The sequence below is a fragment of the Lepidochelys kempii genome, chromosome 4 (genome assembly GCF_965140285.1).
Source record: "Lepidochelys kempii isolate rLepKem1 chromosome 4, rLepKem1.hap1, whole genome shotgun sequence".
Lineage (NCBI taxonomy): Eukaryota > Metazoa > Chordata > Testudines > Cheloniidae > Lepidochelys > Lepidochelys kempii.
The window spans coordinates 137,573,918-137,598,340 of NC_136383.1; the positions used below are offsets into that span (position 1 = coordinate 137,573,918).

Here is a 24,423-nt window from a genome sequence, read left to right on the forward strand (position 1 = left end):
CAGTCACTTCTTTGTCCAAACAATAGGACTTGCATGTGCAAGATATAGGATTGGATTGTTAGCTAATGCAGAGCACAAAGCAACAATCTTATACACTCTTGTCTGTCTGCTCCACATAAAATGATAGTTGCTGTGTGTTGGATCACATGCAATTTCCAGGTGTCCTCTTTGGTCAGCTGAGGGTAGAACATGTTGCAGTAATCTAGTTTGATGTGACAAAGCATGAATAGCAACGTCTGTGTCTGAGAGATAAAGTCATAGCCTCCTGGCCAGCCAAAGAAGGCCTTTCTGGACACTTTGGTAAATGGGTGTGCATACGTCCATTGTATCCACGTGTGATGAATCCAGTAGAACTCTAAGCTTGCACAGGACACCTGAAGTAGGCAAGATGATTTCTGTGCAGGATGTGATCACACTTCCTGTTAGTTCTCGTTAAATGATAAGAGAAGAAAGTGCTGTTGTATGTGGACTGGCTGCGCTTCATCAGGCTGTGGTGTCCACCAGGATGAGGGTGGAGGTAAATACTGCACAGTATTGCACAAGGTATGTGATCTTTCTCTTACTTACACTGAGATGAGTTGGAGCATCCCAGACAAGTGCTTTCACCATCAGGCCCTTGGCTCTTCTGGGGAAGGGGTCTCTCACTCTTTCTCAATGATATTTCCAGCAAAACCGATGATTCCGCAAAAAGTTTCGATTCCAATGAAAAAAGTTTCATCTAGATATTCCCAATCAGCTTTAGTTATGATCCAAAGAACATATTAACTTGCCTCCTCTGATATCCGCCAGCATGTCTTGTTTGACTGGGCTGCCCAAAGGGAAGTGTTATGTTAGACTAACACATATTACACTCCCTGGTCATGTTTAGTACAGATGCATCATCTTTCTCCAAAGATCTCAAAGCTTTTTACAAAAGTGATCATGATCCCTGTTTTACAGGTGAGGAAATTGAGTCACTGAGAGGTCACACAGTGGGTCAGTGGCAGCAGAACTGGGAGCAGGAGCTTGGTCTTCTGCCTCAAAGTTCTCTGATCCAATCAGCAGACAGTGCTGCTTTCCTCTGGCACTTGTCGTGTCATCCACCCAAACCATGTGTTTGTGTCTCCAGGCAAAATAAATACATGATAACATGAAAAGGATGTCGAAGTTGGAAAGTGAAGCACTCCATGCTCATTGAGAGTGCAGGTCGGATGGTGTGCAGTGAACGAGGAAGCTGTTCAATAGTTAGTTGTTATCCTGACTGCCCAGGGCGTGCTCCCTTCTTCATCCATTGCACACTGTTGAGCCCCAGTGATTGAACAAGCCCTAATCGATTCACCAGCTAGCCTGTACTGTGAATGAGGCAGAGGTCCAGCAGGAAAAATCTCGTGTAACCATGTAATTAGATTGTATCATACAGCACACCCCAAAGCGGCAGAGTTAAGTTTGTATGGCTGATCTCAACTTTGGCATTTCCTGGCTTTGAGTGCTTTAACATCGTTATTTGCAGTGTGTCCTAGGTTTATTTTAAAAATATATAAAAATTAAAAACAAAAACAATATGATCTCCTGGAATTATTTGGTAGACAGCAGTTAAATGCTATGTCCTGCATAATCTTTTCATTCAGAGACTCATTCAAAGCCCATTGAAGTCAGTTAGGCCCAGATCCTCAAGGGTATTTTGGTGCAGGCACCGAAATACCCTTGAGGATCTGGGCCTAACTACCATCCATTTCAGTGGGAGTTAGACACATAAATACCTTTGAGGGTCTGGGCTCCAGAACTTTTCCGTTAACTTCAATGGCCTTTGGGTCAGTCCCTAAACAAAGCAGGGGTCTGCAGAGGTCTGCTTCATTCAATGTGCACATAAATAGATTCTATACAATCTCCTTCACCTCTTGCATTGGCCCCCATGAGCAGAGCCCACATAACGCTGGGAGATTGCATAGTGAATTATAATTTCCATTCACAAGCACAGTGCGACTGGGAAACTGTTGTTAAAAAGTCTGTTGTCTACCACTGACTTCCCTGTGTAATCTTGGCCAGACCACTTGACCGCTTTAAGTCTCAGTTTTCCCCATCTGCAAAATGGGGGTGATGATACTCCCTTGCTTTTAAAAGGCACTTTGAGATCTAGGGGTGAAAAGCACTAAAGAAGCGTTACATTATTATTTATCATGAAAATCTTTACCATGATGGTCACTCAGTTCTTCCTGTTTCGGATATGTATTTAGTGGAAAATTTTATTTTAACCATCCTTTTTTGTTTGGCTTCAAAATGGCATTAAAAATTGTGAGTAGATTTCAAAGCTACGTCTCAGACCAGGCTTGGATCTGCATTGCACGTTACAAAACCTCTGCCACCAGGTGGTTCTATTTTTACACAGAGGTGTTAGGAGAAAGAGGTTAAGCTGGCGTCAGAATTGATTGGGGACCCTAATTAATTTGTTTAGCCCTTAATTAATTCTCTAGTTCTTAATTTATTTGTGTACTGTCATGCTTAATTGTGTGCCAGGACATCAGGAAGCCTCCCACTAATTGCTCTTTGGTTGTTTTGAGAGTTGGAAGTTATTGGTTTGGAGACCTGGGTAAACTGTTTAATTAAAGATCTGTCTTCATATTAACTTTCACTACCAGCCTCCAGAAATGAGCTAGATTTAACCTTGTGAAGACATGGGGCCAGATGTTGAGCTGATGTAAATTGGCATAGCTCCACTAATGTCAATGGGGCTGTGCCGTCTTTCACCAGCTGGGGATTTGGCACACAGTGGAAATACTCTGATTTTTGCCAGATGGGGATCTAGTCCTTTGATTTCACTGGGGCTGCGCTGATTTACACCAGCCAGGCATCTGAACCATGTTGTGTTTCTCAGGGTGTTTATGTAGAAATTCTCTTGTCATAAAAATGAATTACTCTTGCTACCATCCTTAGCCTCTTTCAGAAGTGATGGAACTTCAGTAAAATGCATCCACTTCTAGGGTGGAAGGCAGCCACTACCCTGTGCAGAGTAGTACACTTCGCACCCCCGGTCAAGAATATAAGATTTTGACCAGAGTCACTGGGTATGTCTTCACTGCAGTTTACCTGGTTGCAGGTAATCAGGTATGGGAGTTATAGCAGTCTAGGAATGTGAGTGTCCAGCAGTTAAGCCACACTCAAATCACACCTGTGTAACTGTGTCCACGCTGGTTCTGTAGCAACTCAGGTTAGGCACTAGAATTGCTGGGGGATATCCCCTGTGTTTTAGTACTCCAATAAACTGTGCCATTCTATGAATCGTTTTGCAGTGTATTGTGGGACAATTTACCTGTCTTTCCTGGGTCCCTGTGCAGAAGTCTGAGCTCACCAACACAGTAGATATAAGCACTTCCAGATAGGCACTCTCCACACTGCTGTTCACAGCCTGCGTTCCAATTGTTAGCAAGCATGGATCCAGCCCAGAATCATAGAATATCAGGGTTGGAAGGGACCTCAGGAGGTCATCTAGTCCAGCCCCCTGCTCAAAGCAGGATCAATCCCCAATTAAATCATCCCAGCCAGGGCTTTGTCAAGCCTGACCTTAAAAACTTCTAAGGAAGGAGATTCTACCACCTCCCTAGGTAACGCATTCCAGTGTTTCACCACCCTCCTAGTGAAAAAGTTTTTCCTAATATCCAACCTAAACCTCCCCCACTGCAACTTGAGACCATTACTCCTTGTCCTGTCCTCTTCTACCACTGAGAATAGTCTAGAACCATCCTCTTTGGAACCACTTCTCAGGTAAAGCAGCTATCAAATCCCTCCTCATTCTTCTCTTCTGCAGACTAAACAATCCCAGTTCCCTCAGCCTCTCCTCATAAGTCATGTGTTCCAGTCCCCTAATCATTTTTGTTGCCCTTCGCTGGACTCTCTCCAATTTATCCACATCCTTCTTGTAGTGCAGGGCCCAAAACTGGACATAGTACTCTAGATGAGGCCTCACCAATATCGAATAGAGGGGAACGATCACGTCCCTCGATCTGCTGGCTATGTCCCTACTTATACATCCCAAAATGCCATTGGCCTTCTTGGCAACAAGGGCACACTTTTGAATCATATCCAGCTTCTCATCCACTGTCACCCCTAGGTCCTTTTCTGCAGAACTGCTGCCTAGCCCTTCGGTCCCTAGTCTGTAGTGGTGCATTGGGTTCTTCCGTCCTAAGTGCAGGACCCTGCACTTATCCTTGTTGAACCTCATCAGATTTCTTTTGGCCCAATCCTCCAGTTTGTCTAGGTCCCTCTGTATCCTATCTCTCCCCTCCAGCGTATCTACCACTCCTCCTAGTTTAGTATCATCCGCAAATTTGCTGAGAGTGCAATCCACACCATCCTCCAGATCACTTATGAAGATATTGAACAAAACCGGCCCCAGGACCGACCCCTGGGGCACTCCACTTGATACTGGCAGCCAACTAGACATCGAGCCATTGATCACTACCCGTTGAGCCCGACAATCTAGCCAACTTTCTACCCACCTTATAGTGCATTCATCCAGCCCATACTTCTTTAACTTGCTGACAAGAATACTGTGGGAGACTGTGTCAAAAGCTTTGCTAAAGTCAAGAAACAATACATCCACTGCTTTCCCGTCATCCACAGAACCAGTAATCTCATCATAGAAGGCGATTAGATTAGTCAGGCATGACCTTCCCTTGGTGAATCCATGCTGACTGTTCCTGATCACTTTCCTCTCATGTAAGTGCTTCAGGATTGATTCCTTGAGGACCTGCTCCATGATTTTTCCAGGGACTGAGGTGAGACTGACTGGCCTGTAGTTCCCAGGATCCTCCTTCTTCTCTTTTTTTAAAGATTGGCACTACATTAGCCTTTTTCCAGTCATCCGGGACTTCCCCGGTTCGCCACGAGTTTTCAAAGATAATGGCCAATGGCTCTGCAATCACAGCCGCCAATTCCTTTAGCACTCTCGAATGCAACGCGTCCGGCCCCATGGACTTGTGCACGTCCAGCTTTTCTAAATAGTCCCTAACCACCTCTTTCTCCACAGAAGGCTGGCCACCTTCTCCCCATGCCGTGATGCCCAGCGCAGCAGTCTGGGAGCTGACCTTGTTCATGAAGACAAGGGCAAAAAAAGCATTGAGTACATTAGCTTTTTCCACATCCTCTGTCACTAGGTTGCCTCCCTCATTCAGTAAGGGGCCCACACTTTCCTTGGCTTTCTTCTTGTTGCCAACATACCTGAAGAAACCCTTCTTGTTACTCTTAACATCTCTTGCTAGCTGCAGCTCCAGGTGTAATTTGGCCTTCCTGATTTCACTCCTGCATGCCCGAGCAATATTTTTATACTCTTCCCTGGTCATTTGTCCAATCTTCCACTTCTTGTAAGCTTCTTTTTTATGTTTGAGATCCGCAAGGATTTCACCGTTAAGCCAAGCTGGTCGCCTGCCATATTTACTATTCTTTCTACACATCGGGATGGTTTGTCCCTGTAACCTCAATAGGGATTCCTTGAAATACAGCCAGCTCTCCTGGACTCCTTTCCCCTTCATGTTATTCCCCCAGTGGATCCTACCCATCCGTTCCCTGAGGGAGTCAAAGTCTGCTTTCCTGAAGTCCAGGGTCCGTATTCTGCTGCTCTCCTTTCTTCCCTGTGTCAGGATCCTGAACTCAACCAACTCATGGTCACTGCCTCCCAGATTCCCATCCACTTTTGCTTCCCCCACTAATTCTTCCCGGTTTGTGAGCAGCAGGCCAAGAAAAGCTCCCCCCAGCTGGCTCCTCTAGCACTTGCACCAGGATGCTGATGACCTGTTCTAGCTGTCAGCATTAATGCAGCTCTCGCTTCTGGGACACCAGACCAATGCAGGGCATGAGATGCAATGGAGGAAATTTAGGCAGTGGCTTGTTGCCTTGAGAAGGTGGTGGCAGGCCTTGCTAAGGAGATCATGCAAGAGGCATGCAGAGATGGAGCAGCGGAAACCGCTGAGACAGGTTTTAATAGTTGTGGAATCTCACTGTGCTGACTGGCAGTTCTGGAGCAGGACCACAAATATCAAGTGGTGAAACTGCATCATCCTGCAGACCTGGGGTGATCAGCTGTGACTCTAAATTTTCCACATGAGGCAGGCCACCTTCATGGAGCTGTGTGAGAAGCTTGCCCTCGTCCTTCAGCACCAGAACATGCGTATGAGGCCGTCCCTACCAGTCCAGAAGCAGGTTGTTATTGCCATCTGGAAGCTGCCTATCTTAAACTGCTGCAGATCAGTGGCTAACCAGTTTGGTGTTGGCAAGTCAGCTGTCAGTGCTGTGGTGATGGAGACTTGTGACTCAGTTATTGTTGTGGTTTGCCCATAAGTGATCAGGATCACTAATGTCCCCAAAATAAGTATTGGCTGTGGGAGAATGGGGTTCTCGAACTGTCCCGGAGCCATGGATGGCACACGTGTCCATGTCCATTGTCTACCCTCCACAAGGTTCACATGAATACATCAACTGGAAAGGATACTACCTGTTCATTTTGCAGACCTTGGTTGACCACAGAAGGAGATTCATGTACATCAACGTGAATGGGTGCATGACACCAGGGTATTCCAGAGAAAAATTCCAGGGTGTTTTCAAATTTGGACAAGGGAGGACTTTCGTCCCTCCCAGCAACATGGTTATCAGTGAGGTAACTCTATCCACTGTTACTTTAGAGGACTTGCGTTGTCCTCCACTGCCTGGCTCATGAAGTTGTACCCTGATGTGAGAGCATCTGGTAGAAGAAGGTTTAATAACACACTGATCAGTTGCAGGAAGGTGGTGGAATATGACTTTGACTGACTAAAAGCAAGTTGGTGCTGCCTGCAAACCATTTGGATGTCAATGCATGTAATGCCATTCGTGTTGTCAGGGCGTGCTGTGCACTGCAGAGCAGATGTGAGGATAGGGGGAGTACTTTCACCAGGAGTGAGTCAAATACCATATTGATTTACAGACCCAGTACAGGCAACCAGAAAGTCACAGGGGTTGGGTCCAGGGAAGCGAGGGAAGTAAGTGATGCCCTGCATGCCCACATTCTTGGTTGCCAGGGGAAATGCTCTTATATGGAGTTGTGATTCACCTGTTCTATCCATACCAATTTATCTCTTGTCAGTCTGACTGGATAAAAGCTTTGATTTGAATTTTCTGTATCTTTGTTTCCCATTAGATTGTGCAAATACTTTATCTGAATACAACACAAGCACCCCAGCTGCCACTGTGTTAGGAAAAGGGCAAAATCTGTACTGAGCTGTAAACAACTGACAATATAGACAATCGGGGCAATGTCACAGGAAATGGAATTGCACATTCTACTCCTTGGATGCACAGGGATAGAATGAACAAATACATCTGCCCATGTACACTTTCCACTCTAGGAGTGCATTGATTGGCTCGTGCCCCAGCCAGAACTCCTCATTGTCTGTGTTAGGGGGCTTAGTCCTTCACCCACTCACTTCCCTGGTCCTTCTCTCATGAACAGAGAGCAACAATACCCGAAGTCCAAAGGTGCAAACAATTCGATGTTTATTGGGGTGAACTTCCAGCAAGCATGATTCCGGTTTCCTTCCTTAGTGCCCCCCTTCCCAGCTTATCTGAGCCTTACCTGTGTCCCTGTTCCCATTTCCCCCCCTTAGCAAAACATGATTCCAATTTCCCACCCCCATTCCCTGTTCCCATTCCCCCCCTTACTTCCTGATTGACTGCAGACTATATAGTAAAACTTGAGTTCTGCTCAGCTATACCTTAACCTCTCACTTTACTGAAATTTAACTAACCAATCCTAACATATTGTAACATGATTATTTAACCAATTATATCCCACCACCTTAATTAGTTTACACCCAGCAAAAGTAATTATATAGCAGACAGAAACAATCACAGAACCAGACAGAGACCATGCAAATAAACAATAGCAAAGTGGGAACTATAATGACAAAACAATACAGAAGGGAGGATTTCACAACTACATCTATAAAGACATAAGGGTTTCCCAGCTGTGTCTATTGATAAGTGAGTTCTTACTGAACAGAAAACTATCAAACTAAACTTCCGTTTACATCCTCTAGGCTCTTCCCTTTCTCTGGAGGTGATAGATCAGATCTCCTTTCTAACAACCCCAGATTGCCTTATTGCCTTATGTGAGGATGTGACCATTCGCTTCCCAGTTTATGGCTGCCTCTGCTGCTTAGCCAGAGATCTTAGCCTAAGAACAGGAGCTCAGACTGTCACAGTAAGAGAAGGCCCTTACACCGACAGACAGTGATTTTGATTCTTTCTTTTATACCTCTATAACTCGCTAAGTGATAAGAATACACCTAAATTCTTAGAGTATAGGCCTTTACAGACAGGCCCAAATATCTATATCCTAACAGTCTGCATGACATGAAAGAGAGTCCATTATCCTCATTTTACAAATGGGGAAGCTGAATCACAGAGAGGTTAAGTGACTTGTTCAAGGTCAGGCAGCGAACCTGTATTAGAGCTGAAAAGGAAACCCCAGTCTCCTTACTCCTGCTCTCCACTGCACTGTGCTGGTGGATTGACCGCATGCTACATTTATTGATAGAATCACTATCTCCAAGAGATGGGTCTGGTTAGGAAATCGGCTTGTCAAAACTTGGCATGAGTGAAGTAAATAACAAACCAGGGAACCCTGTTGCATTCCTAGAAGGATCATATTGTTTGATCCTAGAGGGATCTGTTGCCCTCAGGAAATGCCCAGGCTGGGAAAATATAACTCTTGTCACCTCATGTGAGCAGCTGATTGCAAAATTAATTCACTTGTTATTACAGGAAAAACATGCCCCCAAGTTACAAAAGACCGATCATCCTTGTGGAGATACCTGCGAGTGCATATCACAGTGTATCTTGAGTCCCCACAGAAGCAATTCTGAACTTCCACTGTCCTCCCACCCCCTCCACAATGCATGTATCATGTTGTTCTTTCGATAGCCATTTACAGCCCCAGTCTTCTTCCTCTCTCTTGCAAAAGATGAACGGGAAGTTCTTGAATCTCGCTCTTTCCAATGTAGCATTTTCAAGAGAGAATGAAAGAGATCACTGGCCCATGGAGTGGTGCTGAAAAGAAACCTGACCCAATGGTCCAAATTCATCCCAGGTGTAACTGCATTGGGCTATGGAACATGGGAAGAGAGAGTTGGTTTCCAGAGATTCCAGGAACTTTTTATTAAAAGAAACAAAAATGTTATAAACAGCTTTGCAGAATGATCATGAAAATGTACCAGCCCAGCCACAAACTCTGCTTTCCTGCCCTTTACCTTGATGATAAAGAAATAGCTAGCAATATATTACATGTATTACTCGCCTCAGGTGAATGTGTGAGGTAGAATTTTGGGATGTGTGGGTTATAGGCATTTATTTAAAAATAGATAAAAGAACCCAAATTCAGCTCTGGAGTAAGTGGCTGTAACTCCAGCATAGTCTGCAGAGCTGCTCACATTTACACCAAGTATGAATTTGCATCCTTTTGTAGCCTTTTCCATGCTTTGCTCTCTGTTGCCCTCTCTGAAGTATTGTCATGGTGGAAAGAAATGTTGCCTATAAAATCCATCTGGTTTTGGTATTTAAGTGGGTGAAGACATGCAGTTTGAAAAGGAAAGTAGCTACTGGCCTGATATGTGGAGTCTGGGTTTGCTCAGATTTGAATTCAAGTTCCCCCCAAATTTGGGTCCATTCCACAGATGAGCTTGATCTGTGAAGATGAGAACTATGACCTACACAGATCAGCCGTACCTGGTTACTACAGCAACAAATGTAAGATGTTAAAACTTTTTGTTCCTGTGTAGCCTGTGGAGTCAGCACAGCTAAGGGAGAGGGAGCTGGATTCTATTCCTGCTTGTCCTTCATCAGCGGAATTGTCTACTAAGGCCCCAAATTAAACACATGTTTAAATGTTTAGCTGAGTTCAGGCCTAGTGCCAATCGGTTATACAGGGGCAGTGAGATTGCCTCACTGTTCCTGGAGGCATAATGTAAAGTGTATGTGGGGTGGGGGGTAGAGATGTCACTAGGGGCAGAATTTGACCTTTATTACTGGGGATGATATGCAAAAAGGATAGAAACCAGTTTGGCCTCCCAGGGCCTGATCCAAAGCCCACTGAAGTCAATGGAAAAACACCCATATGCCAGGCCCCCAGATCCCAGGGTGAGCTTGCAGGGCTGGTAGTTAGCAAAAATGTCTTTTTATTTATAAATTGAGCCCATTGATTGATTGATCTAGCTCTGGGTCTTATCTGAACTTCATACCGGAGGGCACCCACCCAGAGCTCTGAGATTTGATAGAGAAATTACTATGAGACAGTGATCCCCACAATGCCATTGTTTACTTAGTCGCCTTTCAGAGTAGAACAGCACTTTAATGCTGCTAGCGTGTATTGTAAGTCAGCTCAGGAATTTATTTCTGCTCGCTGGAGTGGCACTAATGCAGTGCGGGATTTTTTCACCTAAAAAGAAGCCTTTAAAGTTTCAAGATTTATGGCCAAGTTGGGGTTTTTTTGTTTTTTTTTGGGGGGGAGGGCGTTTTGTTAACCCAAATAGGAATTCCACAAGGGTGTTTTTCTGTTTTTATTTAATCTCTTTAAACAACTCCATTTAGGCAGAACAAAAAGACATATTCACCATGTATAAAGACTACCAACTCACACGTAAATGTGAAATACGTACAGAATCAGAGAGGCATAGTAGGTGAGGTAATATCTTTTATTGGACCAACTTTCTGTTGGTGCGAGAGACGAGCTTTCGAGCCACACAGAGCTCTTCTTCAGGTCTGGGAAAGGTACACCGAGTGTCACGGCAAAATGCAAGGTGGAACAGATTGTTTAGTGTAAGTGCTTAGGACATGTTGCAAGGGACAAGGCATTTGATGGATGATCATCTTAGATCTTTCATATTTGACCAGTACTTTGAACATATAAAGGGCTAAATATTATAAAAGATTGTCAACAAAATAATGGACAGATAGGAATTTATGACAGGATTTTCCCAAATTCTGAACATCAGAATCTCTGTTTGAATCTAGTCCAGATTCCCTAAACACTCTAAAGATGATTGAGGGGTTCACATACTACAGGGGCCATATAAGCACCTTAGCTCGATCTCAAAGCAATAAGGCAGATTTGGCTTGCTTTTACAGAACGAGCAGACTGTTCGCCCACCTTTGCTTCTTCCAGTGTGTATTTGGTAATCCACAAACCTTGGATTTTCACTTTTAAAATACTTCCATGTACATTTAGTGCTGGTGAAGGACGCTGGATTTACCACCCTGGAGACTGTGCCTCTGTTTATCCACAGAGCCAATACAACACAATAAGCCACCCTACCTCACCTGTGTATGTCAAGCCTGATCTTAAAGCACTTTACGAAGCCGGGAAAGCATCAGTGTCTCTGTTTCACAGAGGGGGAAACTAAGGTATACAGAAACGATGAAACTTGCCCAAAGTCATACAGCAAGTCAGTGGCAGAACCAGGAACAGAGCCCAAGGCTCCTTTCATCTATTCTAGTGCCCTGCCCAGTGGAACAGGCTAAATCCATTCAAAGTTAATGGGAGTTTTGCCAAACCAAGGACTTCAGGGGTGGGCTGAGTGTGGTTATGATTGGAATCTCGCCAGTATATAACAGTGGCTTGTTTGTAACATACGTAGCAAATAGGGTGAGCAGATGTCCTGATTTTATAGGGACAGTACTGATAGTCAGGGTTTTTTCTTATATGGGCACCTATTACCCTCAACCCTTTGTCCTGATTTTTCACCCCTGCTATCTGGTCACCCTAGTAGCAGAAAGGAAGTAAAACTTATTCCAAGTCTCTCTTCTTTCCGACTGTGACATGGGATGGTTAGCAGCAGTTGGCATTATGGCTCCACCTGCCTGGAAACAGAGAGGGAGAAGAATTATGAGAAAAATTCTGTGTCTAGAAACTGCTTTCCACCCCCTCTCCTTCCACTTCTCCTTCCAATTGACCTAGAAGCGTGGGGCCCTGGCCTCAGTCCTCCTGCCATGCCTTCTCCTTCCTAGATGAGTCTCAAAGCTGAAAACCAAGTTAAATAGCATAATTGCAAATGGTCCTGAAAACTCTGAGACACATACATACACAGGGCAGAAGGGGAACTCCTGACCTGAGAAATTGCAGAATACTTAGAGCTTGGAAGTAGCTAGCAGAGTGCATGTGTGTATGTTGTGGCGGGGAGTGAAGGAGAGATTTGGTTCTCTCTGGCAGTCCACTTCCCCATAATAACTAACCATCCTAAGGTGAGAGATGCCCTGGTGCCTTTTTTATGTTGCCTCATATAACATGAGTGTTCTCAGTCTTCCTGCCACATGACTGTGCTCCGTAATCCTTACCAGTACTCCAGCTCCTTAAATGTGTGCACATGGATGCGGTTTCCCTCCTATTCTGTGATGACACAAATCAGCTTCCATTGCAGAGAGCTGCTTTGCACCCCATGCCCTCCTGCCACTCGAAAAAAATAAAAGTGGGTTATACTAAATGAATTGACTTTAATTAGCAAACATTATAACCCTTCAAGAGCTGCCGAAACGTGCCTTTGGAAGGAGCTCGTAAAATGAATAGTATTGCAAAACCAGACTGTTTTGCTGTTCTTTGCCTGATCCCATTCTGTTAGGTATGATCAGATTGACTAGTTGTTCCTGTTTGTTAGTAGAGCCCATCAGGGCCTCACTGTTGTGCGTTGTACAGAAATTGTGGCGGGGGGGGGGGGCGGCAGATCCTCAGCTGGTGTAAATTGGCTTAGCTCCCTTGAAGTCAGCTGGAGTTATGCTGATTTACACCAGCGGAGGATCTGGCCCATGTAATAAAAAGGGAGGCCCAGATCCTCAAAGATATTCAGGCTCCTAACTTTCTTTGAAATCAATGAAGCCTAAATACCTTTGAAGCTCTGGGCCATGGTCCCTGTCCCGGATTGCTCACCACAGGTGAATGAGACAGACAAGTCAGGACAAGTTAATAGTGAAACAAGCATATTTGTATCGGTAATAGATTCTGCTGCCTAGTCAATGTCCGCAGGTCGGGTTTTGTAGGCATCGTGACAGAAGTGAGGGAAGGAGGCGTTCGAAAGAGGGGATAAGACGGGGAACTTTTCCACTGTATGAGGCCTTGGGTGGGAGATAGCATGAAGGTGCCTGAGGAGAAATGGACTAACAGATGGGGAAAGCCAGCATTGCAAAGCAAAGTTGACAGCTTGCTAAGATAAAGTTGCTGACATATTGAGAAGGGTTATATAGTGAAGGACCTTATTGGTAAAAATGTGAAGTTTGTGTTTGATGCACTGGAAAAGGGACTCCACAAAGGGGTGATATGGCCAGAGCCACAAGCCAGTCAGCTGAGGCTAGCAGCAGCATTCAGAGTAGAACTGAGAACAGGGGCAAGGTTACACTAGTCAAGACTAATGAGGAAGGAGGTTATTTCAAAAGAATTCCAGCCCGGAGACCTAATCAGCCATGAATCGCAGCAAAGGGCAGCTCTCTGAGGCCAGGTATGAGCTGCACAACTGGAGCGGACTTGGAGGTTGAGGCTAAATGTTGATTGAAAATCAAGGGAACCCGCTAAGGCACTGGCGGTTTATAGTCTGGTTTGGAAAGATACCTAATTAAAGTGTCAAGCAAGTAGCTCTCTTTAAGAAAGAAAGAAAACCAAATCTAAGCAGCTCTTTCCCCCTTAATGTTGCCACCCCATGATGGGAGTTCAGCAGGAACAGGGTTTACAACAGCATGTGTTAATGAAGTTGCTTCTAATTAGATTCTACAAAACTTCGTATGCACTGTTAAGAGCTGAATGCAGTGCTGATCTAAAACATCTGGATTTTGTTCCCACGGCTCAATGAAATCATTTTCAACAGGTTTCTGTCAGGCCTGCAAACGTTTATTTGTGCCAGAAGAATTTGTGTTTGTCAAGCTGTCCTTGGGGTAGATTAAAGTAGACTCCTTGGGATCTTGGGTCTGCAGTCAAAAGGACCGGTAGAGTAGCAGGCAGTGGGGCAGCACATAATGCCGTCCTGGGGTGAGCTGCTCTGGGAGGTTGGTCAGGGGGTAGGATGAGAAGAGGGATTTCAATAGAGGAGGAGCAGTCATCATACAAAGGAGAGTTTTGGGGAGGCTGAACATTTTGGTGTTTCCAAGCCCCATTTTGCCTCAGTCGACCTCTGACTGTGACAGCAAATTGCCTGGTCAGTCAAAGCACATGATCTCGGTGTATTACCCTCCTCTACATGAATGCCTGTAACTCTCATTGCAAGTATCAGCCTTCCACCCTCCCAAATCCCTTTGGAGGTCTACTCTCAGTTACAGCGGAGCAAAAGCAGAGTGGAATGGAGGTTACTGAGTGCAGAAGCTCCAGAGTAGCAGCCGTGTTAGTCTGTATTCACAAAAAGAAAAGGAGGACTAACAAATTTATTCTCTAAGGTGCCACAAGTCCTCCTTTTCTTTTTGAGAGCAGAAGGTGGCTGTTTGATTTTTAAATGGGGGCTGCAGCCTGCCCCAGTGTCCTGTGAAACCTGACGGAGGGATAACTGACCATTGTGCTTTTCTCGCCCTCAGCTAGTGCCAATATCTGCAATGTTGTCCTGATGAGGCACACAGAGCTGGAAGAAGGGATCGATGTCCTGGACAGTAACGGAAACATTGTCGGATCTTCCAGAATTGCTGCCAAGCATGTATGTACCTGCGGGGTTCCCTGGAGCTTAGGGCACACACACATACACAGCTGGCCTTTACGCCCCAGGAAGCCCATGGCTGTGGGAACCCCTGGTTTGGCTGAGCTAGAAACAAAGGAGAATCTCAGCTGTCATTTAGAAAACTGGGATAGTCGAGGCCTTATTGATCATCCAAGATAAATCAGGCTATGGTGGTTAATTACCTGCTTTGCGCAGACAAGAACAGTGAGCACTCAGAAATCTGGGGGCTTTGGTGCACACAAAAATGTACAGGTGACAGATCAGGGGTACAGTTGGGGTAGAAGCTGCTTTTGAGTATTTGGTCCAGAATGCCTGGTTTAGTCAAATAAGATTAATCGTAGAATAAGAGTGATAGAAACTCTCATTTAAAATGTTAGCTACAAGGGGGGAAGGATAGCTCAGTGGTTTGAGCATTGGCCTGCTAAATCCAGGGTTGTGAGTTCAATCCTTGAGGGGGCCATTTAGGGATCTGGGGCAAAAATTGGGGATTGGTCCTGCTTTGAGCAGGGGGTTGGACTAGATGACCTCCTGAGGTCCCTTCCAACCCTGATATTCTATGATTCTGGTTACCGTGTGACCAGTCTAGCAGCAAAAGGCAGAATGAGATCCAGTGGGTGAAGCTGGACAAATTCAGATAAGAATGTATGGAGCAGATTTTTAACAATGGTCACTGGATCAACTTCACTAAGTCTGTGGTTGATTCTCCAGCACTTGAGGTCTTAAATCAAGACTGGTCGTTTTTCTAAAAGATATGATATAGCTCCACCAGAAGTTGATGGGGCATGTTATGCAGAAGGTTAGATTTGATGATCATACTGGTCCTTTCTGGCCTCAAAAATCTATGAATTCTTTTAAGTGAGATCCTGTTGTCTCCCCCCCCACCCCTTTTCCCCCACTGTCAGTCTGAGGATTTCACTGTGGAAGCTGTAAGCAGTTGACATTGAGGATAGGGCAGAGCTAACATACACCTTTTTACAAATGAGAAAAACTTAGTTTGCCAGCTGAATAGCTCTTTAACCCGCCATGTGCCAAATGACATTAATAGCCATCAACCAAACCTTTATAAGGAGACCCCAGCTGTTTTTATTCTCTTGCTAACACCTGGTTTGTTCCCCCCCACCCCACCCCTTGGCCAACCTTCTAAATTCTGCCATATGCTCATGACTACATTATGACTTTCCTGTTTTTTCTGTTCTTGAGTAGCTTTGTCTCCAGAGCTTTGTCTGATTATCTAATTGAACCGGGTTGTTTTCTAGCGGGTTTTAATCTGAAAGGTAAAGTGTGCAGAGGCACAAATCCAGGTAGAGGAGCTCATAATACAATCCTTGGCACGTCTATCGCTCCTTCTGTCCAAGGCTCTTAAAACACTTTACAGAGGTAACTAACTTAGCCTCTCAGCTGCCTGCAAGGAATGGTGAGTCACTATTAATATTGCCATGTTACTGAAGGGGAAACTGAGGCACAGAGCTGTTAAGCAGTTTGCTGAAGAGCTCAGAGGCAGTTCTATCAGAGGTGAACCAGATTTTCTGACCTGCCCCCACCCCATCCCTAGCCCAAGACCTCTCTGTGTCCTAATGTCTGGCCAAATGGCTCAGGCCCAGATCCTGAAAGGTAGCTAGGTTCCTAACTTCCATTGATTCAATGGGAGTGAACCATGTAAATACCATTGAGAATCTGGGCTTAATTGGTTACCTGGCAGCACATTTTGAGTGACGTGCGACTGGCATTTTTATCTATGCAGGAAGGTGACAATCGGTGGAAAACCTTGTGTGGGGGTTACCTTTGCTGCCCTATGCTGCTGCAGCTCCGAGTCTCTGGGCGGGGTTCCGCACTCCCACTCTGCGTGGCTGCATGCGGAGAGGGAATTGAAACATAGCTCAGCTGCGATGGGTCTCACCTCACACAACTTGCCAGGCAGCTGTACTGTCCCTCTGTCCTCCTTCCAGTCAGCAGCAGCCGCTGGGCTCTGCTCTGACTGGGCCGCTTAGCCACACTCCCCCACCACCAGTGTTTAGATTTCTCAGTTACCCTCCTTGCAGCTGTGCATACGCACCCTGCTTTCTCCACCAGTCTGCTCCTGTCAGCACCTGGTTGTCTCCCCCACCTCCTGACTGCACCCCTCCCAGCACCCCATCACTCAGCGTTAGCCCCGTGTCCTCCTCCTTGATTCACCACCCAACCTCCAGACTCACACAGGTTCACCCACCCCAAGCTTCCCATCAATTCAGCTCATCCCCCTCCCTTCTTTCAGCATGAGCTGTGTCATCCCCTGTCCCTCAGCCAGTGAATGCAGACACAGCCTCACCCTCTCCTGCTCTGCTCACCTCATCCCTTTGGGAGACAGTTCGGAGTGGGGAGAGAGGAGCGTCTACTTCAGCTCTACTTCTCTGGGCTGGTGTGGAGAACACATCCTGAGCTCTGAGCCCTTGGCTACCAAACAGCAGGCTAGGACCTCAGGAGTTTATTGCTAAAACCATACACAGTAAATGTTAGAGCCTGATTCAGTGGCACAGTGCATTGGAGGCAGGCCGGTCTTGTGGTTGAGGTATTGGACTAAGACTCAGGAGAACTAAGTTTAATTCCTGGCTCTGCTGCATGCTCCTTGTGTGACTTTGGGCAAATCACGTTATCTCTGTGTGCCTCAGTTCCCGCATTTGTAAAGTGGGGATGATTGTACTTCCTGACCTCCCGGGTTCATGTGAGGATACAATGATCAGAGTTTGTGAGGGGCTCAAATGCTCTAGTGATGACGTAGATCATAGAATCATAGGAATATAGGGCTGGAACAGACCTTGAGAGGTGATCTAGGCCAGCCCCTTGCTCTGATGCAGGATGAAGCAAACCTAGGCTGTCCCGCCCCCGAAAGGTGTTGGGCCAAATTGCACTTAAAAACCTTCAGTGACGGGGATTCCTCGGCCTCCCTTGAAAGACTGTGCCAGAACTACCCTTAGAGTTGGAAAGTTTTTCTTAAATATTTAACCTAAATTTCCCTTACTAAAGATTAAGCCCATGACTTCTTGTCCTACCTTCAGTGGGCATAAGGAACAATTGATCACCGTCCTCTTTATAAGAGCCCTTAACGTATTTGAAAACTGTCAGGTCCCCCTCAGTTTTCTTTGCTTAAGACTAAACATACACAGTTTTTTAAACCTACCCTCATAGGTCACGTTTTCTAAACCTGTTATCATTTTTTTTTGTTCTTCTCTGGACTCCCTCCGGTTTATCCACATCTTTCCTAAAGTGTGGTGCCCAGAACTGGACACAGTACTCCAGCTGAGGCCTCATCTGTGCGGAATAGCATGGGATTGTTATCTTCCTTAATACACCCCAGAATATTAGCCCTTTCACAACTGCATCACATTGCTGACCCATATTCATAGATAGAAAGTTAAGTTATTTATTACATGGTAGGGCCATGCCCTGCTCTCGTTTATATCAGAGTTACTGTGGGTTTACACTGGCATAACTGAGCACAGATTTTGGTCCATAATTCGGAGCAACAGAGCAAGAACAGAATATAGGCAAAGAGAGCTGGGCAGGAATTTTTCAACAATTTTTTTTTTTAAATGAAAAATGCTGATTTATCAAAACCAAAACTGCACGCCAAATGGGGTCAGTTTTGACAAATCTCCCAAATCGAAACATTTTTGCAAAAAAAAACCTTTTGAAATTGTCAAAATGTTGCTTTTTGACATTTTCCGAAAGAGAAGTTCAAACGACTTTTTGTATACACGTTTTAGTAAATTTAATCTGAAAAGTTTTTTTTTTAAATTTTGTGTTTTTTTAAAAAAAAAGTCATCATTGAAACAAAACGTTTGTTTACCCTAATTGAATTATTTTTTCAGTTTGTCAGTGTGTGAAAAATTTCAAGGTTTTGATTTCCTTTCCTGATTCGGAATGGGAACATTTTTCAAACTCTAGAAAACTCTCTGGGATGGGAAGAGCACTTACTGCCCAGCCCTGTGTTGATAAATTGGCGCGGGTTGAGAGAAGAACCACGGGAATGATTAGCAGTTCAGAAAACATAACTCAGGCCATGTCTACACTATGACTTATGTTGGCAAAACATATGTCACGCAGCGGGGTGAAAAAAACACACCTTTGAGCGACATAACATTTTACTGGCATAAGTGGTAGTGTGTACAGCACTATGTCGGCGGGAGAGCATGGGCGGTGGGTGGAGTCCCCCTTTCGGGAGACTAGCCCCCCTGGCTCCACCGCTTCTGCCTGAGGGCCCCCCCTGTGCTCAGAGCCCCCAGACCCCCCGATGGCTGGAGGACCCCTGGGCCAGCTAGAGCCCTAAGCCCCCCTGCTCCCGGAAGAGTCCCGGGCTGGCTGGAGCTCCTGCAGCCACTCTGCGCCTCCCCTCCTGAGACCCCAGGCCGCCCCGTGGGAAAAGCTCACGTCTCTTCTGAAGAACCTGAGCTTTTTATATGCGCCATGCAGGTTCCGGGGTGGCTGAGGGGGCAGTATGTGTTATTCAGGTTCCTGGAGTTCACGGAGAGTACTGATGAATCCAGGAAGTTGATTAGCACACACTGCCTCCGAACCTGCATGGCGCATAATAATAATCAAAGACTTCCTCGCAACTGGCATCCAGCAGCTACAGGGAGAGCTCCTCCCGCCACCATAGCTACCTCATTGGGTGTGGTTTAATATGTCGACGGGAGAGCTCTCTCCCATTAGCACAGAGCAGCTACACGAGAGACCTTACAGCAGTACAGCGATCGGTACCGCTGTGCCACTGTAAGCTATCTAGTGCAGAGATAGCCCTACAGTGATAGATTCAAAGAATGCCGTCTTTTTAGCTTAACAAAGAGAAAGTTAAGGGGTGACTTGATCACAGTCTGGAAGTACCTGCATGGGGAACAGAAATTGGCGTGCTCTTCAGGCGAGCAATCAGAGGTATGTATAACAAGATCCAATGGCTGGAAGCTGAAACTAGACAAATTCAGACTGGACATAGGTGCAAATTTTTAACAGTGAGGGTAATTAACAACAATAGAACAACTTGCCAAGGATTGTGGTGGGTTCTTCATCACTGGCCATTTTAAAATCAGTGTTAGATGTTTTTCTAGAGATCTGCTGTAGCTCAAGTAGGAATTAATTGACGAAAGTTCTCTGGCCTGAGTTGTACAGGAGGTCGGACCAGATAGTCACAGTGGCCCCTTCCGGCCTCATAATCTATGAATCTATATGCAAGTGACTGGTATCAACCTTGTTATCAATCTTTGTGGTTACATTCCAACCATATACATACCATTAAAAAATGCTAGGGAAAGGATTTCTGACCCGGTGGATTGTTTGATCAAAGAAGGCATATGCTGGGAGCAGTTCTAAGTGTATGTCTTCTATTTCTTTTCTTTTCTTTTTTTTCAGGCACTGATAGAGACAGCCCTGACTAGAGTGGTCCTGCCAATGCCTATACTGGTTCTACCTCCAATTATTATGTCTATACTGGAAAAGTAAGTGTTGGGTGATGTGGGGCAGGGGGGAATTTCCAGAAAAAGGGAAGCCGAGGGAAAGTGGGGAACAGCCTCGTGGGTAAAGATGTGCAATTTAGGGTACATCTGCACTGGAGCTGGAAGACGTCATTTCCTGCTCAGGAAGACATACCTGTGCTAGCTCAAGATAGCATGCTAAAAATAGCAATCTAGCCACAGCAGTGCAAGCAGCAGGACGGGGCTAGCCAAGACCCTAAGTATGTACTCAGGTCAGCTAGCCCACCCATGCCACCATGGCTACTCTTCTGCTTTTAGCCTGCTAGCTTGATCAGAGCTAGCACGGGTATGTCTACCTGCGCCCGAGATTACACCTTCAAGCTCCAGTGTGGACGTTAACTGTGATTTCAGGAGAAATATCCTTGTCAAACTGGCCAAGGACAAAAGTATACTCCAGTAGAATGCAGTAATTGTATTCTTGCACACTGTATTGTTATTTCGGCATCCTTGGCAATCAGTGTAAAATATTGTAGCAGTAATATCAGTATTATGGCTTCTCGTTAAAAGGAACAAGAAGAAATCTTTCTGAATTGCTGCCGTTGCTTGATTACCATTACTCTTTAGGGGGCTGAAAACCCACTGTATTCAATGGACAGATTCCTATTGATTTCAGTGAACTTTGGATCAGGCCGTAAGCATGTAATTTCATCCAGGCCTTGGGCCTCTTTCTGAAAAACTGGGCCTAATTGTATGGAAGCATGGGTAGAATACTAGCCTTGAATGCTGTCTGTTGCATGCTCTGTGAAACTTGGCTTCCTGTGATTAAGATTGGCTCCCCCATGATGTATGGCTCCATGGTATTTCAGTGCATTTTTGAGAAATGCTACGTTTTTGGTAGCACGTTAGGGTGTGTGTGGTATGGGGCAGCATTATCATATTATGTCTAATTATCAGTGTCCCTGCATTTTAACAAAATATGTGCTACATCCAGTGACCATTTCCATTCTCCTCCTCCCCTGTGTTCCAGGATGTCTTTTCTTTTCTGCTAAGAAGGTAGTGCAGTGAGTTCTTTTTTGTTCTAGATGTTTACTCTTTCCTGGCTTCTTAAAAAAAAATTCTCTGCCAGAGAAGAGGCCATCTACTATTATCCCATCTGGACACCTCATTCAGTTTCAGTGGGCTTCAATGGGGCGTGTGTCACCTGTGAACCTTCAGAGACTGATTACTGCTTTGAACGATAGTGTCTCTAAAGTGCCAGCTACCTTTGTTCTGATGGCTAAACTGGAAGCATTTTTTAAGCAAATGTTAATGATGGCAACTCTAAAACACTCCACTGACAAAGTAAACAATAATTAGCACGACTGGGTATTGAACCTCAGCTTTGGGTAGCAACAGCTTTGTCCTTGGTCCATAAATGCAATTGGGCTGTGTGAAATTCTGATTTATTATTATATATTATTATTATTATTATTAAAAAGAAAGGATCAAGCCTTTTTTCTGTAAGCGTTAATGGCTGATGGGCTTCTGGGCATCTTGTTCATTTGTATTACTGTCGCCTCTTGAGACCCTCTCCAAGACCAGGGCCCCAGCATGCTAGGTGCTGTACAAACACATAGTGTCCCTACCCTGGATTCTCTTAAATGGACACAACAGACAAAGGGTGGCAGGAATCACAGTATTATTAGCCCCATTTTACAGATTAGAAAATGAGGCAGAGCGAGATTAAGGGCCTGTCTGCATGGGGATATTGACCGGAATAATTCCAGTTTGGATTAAGCTAAACCAGAATAAGAGTTTCCACACAGCTATTCCAGAATAGTTGTTATGCTTTAAAATTGCACCCTACCTTATTGTGGAATAATTTCCTTGTGTAAACAAACCTTAAATGGCTTGCCCAATATCACAAAGAGAGTCCCAGCCCATTGCTTTAACAACAAGACCATCCTCCTTCCCTGCTATTAATTATTTTTGTAGCACAAACCCTGTGCTTGGTACTTTCCAAACAGACATGCTGTGAATACTGATGATACTTACTTTTCATTGGAAGCGCTTTACAAAGAAGCGCGGTGGTATTATCCCTATTTTACACATGGGAAAACTGAGGCAAATGGACCGGAAGTGACTTGCCCAGTGTCACCCATTAGGTCAGTGGCAGAGCTAGGAATTGAATCCAGGACTCCTGAGACCCACATGGTTCATGCCAAATAAAAAATCTGTGCCGTTTGATGAGATGTAAAACTAGCACCTTGTGTGGCATGTGCAAGGTGGTTTAAAGATCTTATGGAATTTTTGATCCCCTTTTCCCAAAGATCAGGCTGTGAACCCAGGTGTCCAGGCCAAATCCCAGCCTGGGGAATTCTGGCAGAACCTTAAAATACTACCCTCTGTTCCAGTCGTAGTCACCTTCTTCTTCTCTCCCACCATGACCTTCTTGGGCTTTGCCTTGCTCCAGCATCTCCTCCTGTTCCCATTAAATCCCCCAGGCACTAAGTACTGCCTGCTCCAGCCTGCATTTCCTGAGATGTAGTGATCTTCTCCCACCACCAGTGTTTGCTTTCCTTACTCTAAATCTGTGGCTCTTTCCTGCTGCATGGTGTGGTTGCTGTGGTTGCTCTGTTCATCCATGTTTGCTCAATGGTTTTCTCAGACCAGTTATTATAGTATGAGGCTCCTTTCTTGCCGTAAGGAGCTGTCTGTCCCTAAAAATGGGAGATGGACAGCTTTTGGGATGCCAGCAGAGGGTGCCCAAAGACAGGAGTCTCCCACTGGAGCCAGAAGACTCCCCAGGCATGTACCTGTGCAGTTCTACATTTTTTTGCAGGGTTTTTTGTTTTTAGTGGTCAGTGAAATAAACATTTTCAGTCTAATTTGATGACAACTCTCTGAGGGGAAGACTAAAGAGGAAGGGCCTTTTTGGAAGAATTGAGTTTTCAGTTCAGGTCAGTACAGGAAGGTGGAGGCATAACAGACAGGGTCAGCAAGGAAGGAAAGTCGATTTATAAACCAGGTTTTGAGCTGGCCAGCGAAGCTACACGGGTTTACTCCAGGAGAGGATCTGGCCCATAAAGACTCCATTGGGGCATTGGCTGGGATTATACATTTTTATATTCATACAATAGTTGTCTCCTGGAGTCAAACGCTGAGGTGAGAATCTCAGGTTTCAGGTTTTTTTAAGTAACTTTTTAGCCCTTGTGGATGCAAAGAAGAGCATGAAAATGTGATCTGAGTGCCCCCTAAAGGCTCAGAAACCACCAAACCAACAAAATTATTATTTATTATTTTTTAAAAAAACTTATTATTTTTAAGCCAATATCATGGTTCGGGCTCTGGCTTTCGATTTCTGAATGCTTTGGATTGGCAATACTGTGCTTATATTATAAGGATGAGCAGAAATATAATTTTTCTACTTATTTATAATAATATTTACAGACAATGCAGTAGATTTTCAAAGGCACAAATGGCATATAAGCACCTAACTCCCATTGACTTTCAGTGAGAGATAGGTGTCTCGCTGCCATTTGTGGCTTTGAAGATCTCTCCCATTATAATATCTAGTTTTGGAAAGCTGTGATACCTTATTCTGATTGCTGCCTTGCTTTTCTCCCTCTTCAGTTCCAACATGAACTTATCACTGTTGTCTTGAGAACTGTTAGTGTTTTAAAAATTGGTTCCATAACACCTGAAAACTTGGAACTCCAGTTTTCAAGTGCTATGAACCTCTATCCTTTATTTATCTATAGCAGTTTGTGAGTTATCAGCTGCTAAAATCATGTTAGTATTGACATGTGGAAAATCCCAAGGTTGTGATCATGATTGTGATTTTTAAGATCTTCTGTTTCAAGTCAGTTCAACATTAAACTGCATCTCCCAATCGTGCTGCATTGCCTCATAGAAGTTGTAATTCAGATGCCTGACCAGACTACATCTTCCATGATGCACCATACAGCCTGGTCAGAGGGGAGGCTGCACTGCATCATGGGAGACATAGTCAAGCCAGGGGACCTGGTCCATAGGAGAAAATGGTGGCACGAAACTCTTGAACTACAACTCCCATGAGGCAATACAGTACCATGAAGAGATTCAGTTTAATTTTGAATTGGCTTGAAACAAAATGTTTTGGATCAGTTCAACAAAGTGAAATGTTTCAATACAAGTGTAACCAACCTGAAATGAAGTATTGTGATTAGGTATTCCTGAAGGGAAATTGAAATTTTTGGGGAAAATCAAAATTTTCCAGTGAAAAATTTCAATTTTGCAGAAGCTGTCTTTTTCTGTCAAAAAATCATTTAGGTGGAAAATTG

General features: G+C 44.8%; 1 protein-coding gene across 4 annotated transcripts in view; it reads left to right on the forward strand.

Moving 5' to 3' along the window:
* SFXN5 (sideroflexin 5) overlaps positions 1-24,423 on the forward strand; it is a 168,965-nt gene that overhangs the window by 102,381 nt on the left and 42,161 nt on the right. For all 4 annotated transcript variants that reach the window (XM_073343014.2, XM_078852614.1, XM_078852613.1 and 1 more), the window contains 2 exons: positions 14,545-14,660; positions 20,061-20,146. In XM_073343014.2, coding sequence (XP_073199115.1) covers positions 14,545-14,660; positions 20,061-20,146 — 202 coding nt within the window. The remainder of the gene's footprint in view (positions 1-14,544; positions 14,661-20,060; positions 20,147-24,423) is intronic.